The sequence below is a fragment of the Pleurodeles waltl genome, chromosome 3_1, assembly GCF_031143425.1.
Source record: "Pleurodeles waltl isolate 20211129_DDA chromosome 3_1, aPleWal1.hap1.20221129, whole genome shotgun sequence".
Lineage (NCBI taxonomy): Eukaryota > Metazoa > Chordata > Amphibia > Caudata > Salamandridae > Pleurodeles > Pleurodeles waltl.
The window spans coordinates 834180014-834188437 of record NC_090440.1 but is presented as its reverse complement, the minus strand read 5'-3'; the positions used below and the strand labels follow the sequence as shown (position 1 = coordinate 834188437).

At 43.2% G+C, this 8424-nt stretch overlaps 1 protein-coding gene across 3 annotated transcripts in view; it reads left to right on the top strand.

Moving 5' to 3' along the window:
• The first annotated feature begins 4381 nt into the window (after window positions 1-4381).
• ABCC8 (ATP binding cassette subfamily C member 8) overlaps window positions 4382-8424 on the top strand; it is an 848693-nt gene continuing 844650 nt past the window's right edge. Inside the window, exons 1-2 of one of the 3 annotated variants that reach the window (XM_069223742.1) lie at window positions 4382-4797; window positions 7374-7515. In XM_069223742.1, the coding sequence (XP_069079843.1) occupies window positions 4650-4797; window positions 7374-7515 (290 nt within the window). In that variant the 5' untranslated portion in view covers window positions 4382-4649. The remainder of the gene's footprint in view (window positions 4798-7373; window positions 7516-8424) is intronic. The other 2 variants (XM_069223743.1, XM_069223745.1) reach the window with 2 other exon arrangements.

The window sequence follows — 8424 nt, the reverse complement described above, 5'->3', positions numbered from 1 at the left end:
GGCCACTAGATCACCAGGGATGAGACACAGGGATGAGCCTGTGGGTAGAGGAGGGCCTTGAACTGAAAGTCAGGAGACTCTCAGTTTGTCTCAGGCAAAAGGCAGAGACAGCGGCAGCCAGAGGAGCTGTGGAGGTCAGCAGACGATAACCATTCCACCAAAAAGCAACGGCTCAATACATTTCAGCTGCCATGCAGCCTTGGTCACAATAGTGAACACCATTTTGAAAGTACCTTTTATCCCTTGTGTGCATAAACATGAACAAAATAGTATACATACGTTTGCTTTGGTTCCAGTTTTGACAATTTCCAATAGCACTTCAATATTCTGTTCTTTCTACATAACAACTTGATATTTAAGGTAACATCAAAAAATTTGACAATTCATTATTTAAAGTAACTTCAAAAAATTGACCCAATTATTAAATTGTGATTCAGGTGTCAACGTCATATACACAAATTTGTAAATGTAACAAGATGTTATTGCTAAATCTAACTAATATTTACGCCACATAATTACACTCAAGTGGGCAAATTCTTAACTTAAGGATCCTTAATCACAGGTCTCATGAGAGTTTGTTTTGTGCATCCCATACGTACAGGAACCTATTTAAAAACAAGCACATAATTAAATACTACTTCCTATCTGGTAGTACGAGCTTAAATATGAATTTCTTTCTGTCCAATCATTTTTATAAATGAACAAATATCTCTTCATCCATATTTAAACCTATCGGTTCCAAGATATCCAGTCCTAATATGTATCTGCTCTCAAGTCTCCTTAAAGCTTTCTTTCTGGCTCCCCTTCTTCTGTAGCTCTTTATCCCATCTATAACGCTATATACTTCAACAAAGAAGTCTTACCCTTTTGTAGGTGCCAGAAATGTCTTGCGACAGAATTTATTTTATCACGATTCCTAGTAGCTCTCAGGTGTTGGGGATTCCTTTTGTGTAGCTTACAACACAATGCACTTTAATTACTAGGGACTTACAAGTAAATTAAATATGCCAATTGGATGTAAGCATTTCTGCCATGTTCAGAGTAGAGAAAACACGCACTTTGGCGTTGGTTAGCAGTGGTAAAGTGCAAAGAGGCCTAAGCCTAGCAAAACTGAGATCAGCAAAAAAAAGTGGAGGAGGAAGACAAAAAGTTTAGGGTAGACCTGCAGGAAGGGAAGGACCCAGTTCAATACTATGGGCCTCATTAGGAGTTTGGCAGATGGAAAACTCCATCCGCCAAACTCCTGACAGCGTGGCCACTGCCTATGTGGTGTTACCGCCATGAAACGGCTGGCAGAGATCAGGGTCGTAATCCACAGAGCAGAGCTGTTTGCAGCGCTGCCCTGGCGGATTAAGATCTCCACAACCACCAGACCGCCCGGATCCAAGATCCTGGCAGAGCTAGAGGTCGGACCACCAGGGTTGTTATGTGGCAGTCAGGTCGCTGCATCTGCGACGGTCCTGACCGCCACAGCGAGTGTACTCCTAATGAGGGCCTATGTATTTGTTTTGCATGGATATTCAATACAATACATTGTGTAGTCAGATCTACAATAGATATTTTTGTTTAATTTTTGTGGTTTGTTGCTGTATGGTGTGTCATAACTTAGCCTATTCTGGCCTTGTTTGCATGCGTGGCAGTTTCTACATATGTAAGAGCCCATTGGTTCCATGTCTAACCTTCTGCTTTATGTGTTGTTAGAAAATAAACTTCTCACTATCTAGTCTTTTAGACTTTCACACCTTCCAAACGGTAGGCCTGGGGACTCCCTTAGGCATTTCAAGAGTTCTTTTTCATTCATGAAGATGTCACAATGTTTGGATAGTATTTTCCTTACTTTTGAGTTGTAATGATTCTTATTTTGGCTGTTTTTTTAGTCTCTCTCCTAAGTATTAATGTACTTGTGATTGTTGATATATGCAGAAACTCTTTGCTTGTGATGATCTTTTCTACAGCTGTAGTACTCTCTTGCTGGAAAATGTTCTAGTATATCATCCCGTGCTGCATCAAGTATCAGTTCTGTACTGCAATTTCTTTTTAGTCTAACAAATTATTCATATGGGATGTTTCGTTTTACTTGCAGTGTGTGGCTGCTGTCCATGTGTCATATAATATTGCATGTTGTTTTCTTTTTATGTTGTAATGTTACCAAACTACCCTCTTTTTTCTCAAGCCTCAAGTCTAAAACTTCTATCTTGGTATCACAATATGACATTATGAATTTTAGAGTCAATTTGTTGATCTTCAGCAGTGATTTAAGTTCCATTAGCTTCTCTGTTGTGCCATTGTCGATCAACAATAAATAGTTGATGCAACAGCACAGCCATATAATCAAATGTGGCATTTATATCAATATACCAGTCTTGGATCTGTGGACATCTATTCGTCCTACCAAAATATTGGTATAGCTAGGGGCAAAGCAGGTGCCCATCGCAGTCTCCTGGATCTGCACATTTAGATATTGCTCAAATAATAATGCCTTTTCATGCAGACAGAGCCTAATCATATGGAGTATCTTTCTAATATGTGCATACTGGTTATTGGATCTTGCTCTAAGAAAATGTTATCAGGGGATCAGAAGTTGACCTCAAAAATGCCTCCATAGAATGAGGCATAAGATTTAGGAATCATGAAGCTCTGATTGCCACATATGTTACTGATACACTATCCACGAGGCTTGAACTACTAGATTTCTACCCAGTGAAAAGTTCAGGATTACCACATCCTGGAAATAGCAGGTGCCGTAAAACTGCACCACTTGTAATCCCTATTTCTCCAAAAACTCCTGTAATTATGGTGTTAGAAGTAGTGCCTTTGTAGTACTAAGTACTATGTAAAATGTATTATTATTATTATTAATAATAATAATAATAATATTAACAGAATTATCATCAACAACCCACATGTGCACACTGATAATAAGTGAATTTAACTTCTTCCCCATCACAGCTCACACATTGCAAGTGCACAACCTTACTTTGCTTACCACATATCAGCGTCAAAAGTTCGTGGCTTAGGCAGTCCTTGTGCATTACAAATTCCAAACAGCACATTGTATTATATTGTAATGTAGCCTTTATCTAATACCACGTACCCCATTGTGCTGCGCCGAAGTGGATTATCAGATAGAGCACACTACTTAATTGAGAATGGTTAGAAGGGTTGTATTTGTCGTACACATGCCACACTCATTTTAAGTGCACTGTTGCCAGACACCAAACGAAGTTGCCTACTCTATTCACCAATATATATTCCATACTTAAAAAATCCAAAGTCTCTCTTCGCAAAACAAACTGCACTCTTAATCTGCTGTCCCTCATCTACAGATAAATCCCACACCGGCCAACCTGTAACTTCTGTTGCCTCACACAGTGTTAGAACTCGATACTGCAAACATATCTTCGTGTACAATCGTGTTGGTTTAAGCGTTCCCTACGTAGAAGCTGTGAAACCGATTAATCGATACCTGTTGGCACCGGACATGCTGTGGGATGGTCCTGCTGCTGCAGTGGGTACTTTCTTTCATCCGCGTGTGCAGGCAGAGGTGGAAACTCTGCAAGAAATGTTAAACTACAAGTCGCAATATCATATCTTCTGTCCTGTGGGTCAAGGGGCTTGTGCGCGCATATGAGATGAGGCAAGCATAGAGAAAGCATTCCCCTCGATATATTCGCTTCCAAGAAACCAGAACGACAAGCCGAATCTGCTTAAGAACAAAAAATTGCACGTGAAGCCAGCAATGCTTTAATTTATGGGATGATGGGCTGTTGCATTTTATTAAGTACGCTTCTTTAAGGAGTGTCGGAATCCAAATCAATGCGCTGTTTGATTCGTTCTGCTGCTGTACTTTTTGTTTATTCTTCTTCTGCTGTACTTGCGAAAGTGGCATCAGTGTGTACTAACGAAACAAAACTGGTAGAAGGGAAGCCAGTGGCATTACATTTTTCTGTGATCGCGCTCAACTCTAGTAGAATGCTTTTTAAAGTCCGCATGTACGTTGTGTGTTAATCCCCCAAAAAATGTATTCCAAATGAAAGTATTGGCTTTTTATTCCTTTTATGCTGTACTTGAAGAAATGACATCATAAGAAGGGTCTACTGAAGAACAAAAGCTGCTGCAGAGGCAGTGGTTTTATGTGTTTTTCGGATGGTGGTACAGTAGCGCTGGGTGTATCCGGTCAGATACTTCAGTGCGCACAAGGGGAAAACGGCCAGTTTGAAGAAAAGATGATATATGGTCCGGAAGTCCAAGCCAATGTTTTAAATGAATGTCTTAATCGGTGTATTGATGATCTGTTGTACTTGCGAAAGTGGCACCTGGACAAGTCCGTCTGCATGCAGTTTAGGTTGTACCCTGCTCCTCACATCCCCTCCCCCGCCCTGCTGTAGGAGGCGGGCTGCGCGCAGAGCTGCCCCGCTGGTGCTGATGCTGAGGCGCTCCCCGCTCGAAGCGCTTGTCTCTGGCGCCTCCTCCCCCTCAGTGACAGCAGCGAGCACGCCGGGGCTCAGACAGGCACCCCCTCCAGAGGTGCGGCGGTCATGGAGCCCCCGCCGCCCTGCCCCCACGCCCTGCGCCCCAGGTAGGGCCGGCGGAGAGCCTGGTCAGTGTCTGAGCGCCTGTCCTTTCCCCCGCAGAGCCCCGGCTCAGCCATGTCCCTGGCCTTCTGCGGGAATGAGAACAACTCGGCCGCCTACAACGTGGACAAAGGAGTGCTCAACAACGGCTGCTTCGTGGACGCGCTCAACGTGGTGCCCCACGTCTTCCTGCTATTTATAACCTTCCCTATATTATTCATAGGTAAGTGTGTGCTAACCCACCCCACCTCCAGTGTCTGCATGCTCTGTGTGTGGCCCCGCCCGCCTGCATTTACCTCTGTGGAATGTAAAGCAGTCTACATTTTACTGTGGCGAGTCTCTTTCTTTGAATGTTCCCCTCTCCTCTCTGCTCTCAGTCATTTCACGATGTGCCAAGGACACACAGCTCTGAACGGGGTGCGCTGTGTGCCCTTGGACCAGCAGAGTCACAGGACAACAGCTGCCCTTTGCAGTAACACGCCGTGAAACAGCTAGCGTTTTCTTCAGAGGACTGTCCGCCCCCTCAGAACGGCAGACCCCGTTCCACGGTTAAGATATGAAAATGGCTGTGGGGTTGTCACGGTGAAGATGCACGCTTTATTTGTACTGGAAGGCGTGAGTTAGATAATACCTGCCAACTTTAGCTTTCTAGTGCAGAGCGCAGGGCTGCAGCCAAAGCTCCGCCGCATCTCTCCAGGTGAATGGGGAATTCAGCGGTCGATGCTGCTGTCTCCCGGGCCGGGAGTAGCTCCTTGTCCCGAATTGACGTGAATCCATTGACTCGCAGTGGAATCGTTTGGCAGAGCATTGCTATCGATAGTACAATGAGCGATGTGCAAAAATCTGAGCTGCCAGTTTACCCCGAGGGACCCTCCGTTTGTGGTTGGTGGCCCTCCTTTCTCTGGGGTGACACGTGCATCAAGGGAGCGTGCGGCTGCCTGTAGAGTGAGCGCATTCACTGACAGACCACAGGGATGTCTCAGCAAGGACTGATGTCTTTTTCTTATCAGTTAAATGCAAATATCCATACTTTGTATGTAGCTCGTGGTGTTGGAAATTAGACTAAGACACACTGCTCTTATTTTTGGCAATTGTAAGTAGGCAAAATAAAATGAAATTAAATGCTCAAGAGCCACAATTTGGCCACGCGGGAAGGTGTAACTTGATCCACAGTCACCAATGTATTACTAGCTCACATAAGTGATTGTGTGAAGTGCTTCTAAGGCATGGTGCGTGACACGAGTTTAGGCTCTTTAGCGTCTTATAAAGTATGAGCGGTTGTGTGCTATCACATTTGACAGTATTAAATGTTAATTTTTTCACTGAAACGCCAGTGGAATCTGGTGTTTTCGATTAGAGCGGGCCAACGCTTATGTTTTCAAACAAAGCTACATGAGATAACAACACTCTACAAAACGATACAGAACAATTCATGAAAACAACACATAATGTAACTCAACAACTAAATCACGACAGAGCACAATAGAACACAACAAAAATGAACCCACAAACTAACCTTAGCAATATAGTACTTACATCACACCAGCACAACGTTTAAAAACAAAATAAATACAACACACTATTGCAACATTAGACTACAACGCATCAACATAACACATCATCATAAAACAAAAGCAACCCCATATCCCATGCAACAACACAGCACTGTTGTATTGTGGTGCTGTTGCATTGTTGTGTTGGCACATGATATGTTGGTGTGAATGCAGTTTCTGGGAGTGTTGTGATGGTTTATCGTTGTGTTGCTGGCTTGTATGTTGTTAATGTGTTACAGTCTATTTCCCTTTGTTATGTTTTATTGACATGTGTTTTTGTGCTTCTATGTTGTACTGTGTTCTTGTTGGAAGATGGTGTGTTGCCATGCTTATTCGTTATTGTGTTGTGCCTTTTTGCTGTGTTGATTTGTGTTAATGCCTTGTCATTGTTGTGTTTTGATTGGCATGTTTTTGTTTCACTTTGTTGATTTTTTTGAGTTGTTAAGCTAGGTTGAATTTCTGTTGTGTTATTTTATTGAGTTGATCCATTGCATAGCTAATGTATCCTGTGGTGTTTTTGCACCTTACGTGCAGGGTAAACATGAATACACCAGTTACACAATTCCACCTCTCCCCAAACACTTTAATGGTTAAAAATTAAATTACATTTTCACCAAGCTCTGTGCTATTTAACAAGGATCAGGCAAAACACAATTAAGGACGAGCTAAAGTATTGAATTTGCAGGGGGGTGAATTGTACTCATAACAGTGTTCTCCAGGATCAGCGTGGCTGGTAGTCCACGACAGAAGAATGACACTGTCTTCAGTGCTTTGAAGTGCTACATATTTAACAATACTTACACATTAGTATTCTAAACACAGGGAGAGGGGCTGTTCCTGCCCAATTCACTCTGCATACTGAATCCCTTTGGCACTTGGAGGAGTTTAAGTATGAGTTTAGTACTGGGTTCAATTAAAGTACTTAAGGGCTCTGATACATACCTTTGGGGCAACAAGAGAATATTAATGCAAGAGACCATTGCGAATATTGCTTGAAGTGATGACTGTCAATAGAATTAGAGGCATAGTTCACTTCGTGGTAACGTAAAGTTTAAGGTCAAGGCAGGGTCCGTCTGACCACGTAGAACACAAGAGAACCCCCTACTTGGCTAGGGCCGTTTGACTGCTGCATATTTATTTCGATTATACACATCCGGGAATTGCTGCTGTGGAGACAGAACTAACGTTGTTTTATTTCCGCCTCGCGCGCCTACGTTATTAATAATAATGCGGGTTCTCTCCGCAGGATGGGGCAGCCAGAGCTCCAAGGTCCACATACACCACAGCACGTGGCTGCATTTCCCGGGCCACAACCTGCGCTGGATCCTGACCTTTATCCTGCTCTTCGTGCTGGTGTGTGAAATAGCAGAGGGCATCGTGTCCGACGGGTGAGTGGAAACAGCGCTTCTCCAGATAACAAGCCCTATTTTTATAATGTGCTGTGCGGCGTGAGATGTGTCAGCCCGAGAGGCCTTGCCAAACATTTCCATGGAGGGTGCCAGAACCGTGCACCGGGCGCCGGTCAATCCCCTAATAATTGTGTACGATAAGCTCATTTACACATGTAATGTAATACACATGTAATGTGTAGAAGGTATGGAACTACAATCACCAGCATATTGCAGTACATACGCTATAAGTAGTGAATCCTCAGCTAACAGGTCGGGGGCAGATGCCTTTTTGACAGCATCCTAACTGTAAATATTATTTTGGTATAACCGCCCTGTGCTCGAGCTTAAAGAAGCACTTGCAACTTTTACCACACTTTACCACACTTTGTTTTGCACAGGTTTGTAGTGTCGCATGCTGCACGCACTCAGATACATTCACATACACACAAAATGCCCCCCCTGCTCAAAAGTCAGTCTCTTAGCCACCGTAAGAAGTCTACCAATGTCACTTTAATGCGAGGGCAGTTCATTGGATTCTGCTTTAGAACATCCACACCAACTATTTTGGAAGTTTAATATTTGACATATGTTGCAGAATTTGCTACAGCGTTTATAATGCTAGTATGGTACCATGCTTCTTCATTCAAGATAGATGTCATATACAAGAAGTTTCCATCAGCCACAGTCAGAATAACTCAGCCTATCTGACTGTGCCTCCCAACGACTCCATTCTGCATTTTGAAAAGTTTGAACCGCTTACTTTGGACCAAATCTTTGGGTTGACCAAAGCTAAATCAGTCTTATCTGAAGATGTATGTCCTCCCAGGATCTTGGCCAGTCTAGCATTGCTGTAAGCCCCTTCCATTCTTTTGCTCTTCAATCTCTCTCTAGCCTGGAAGGCTTCTT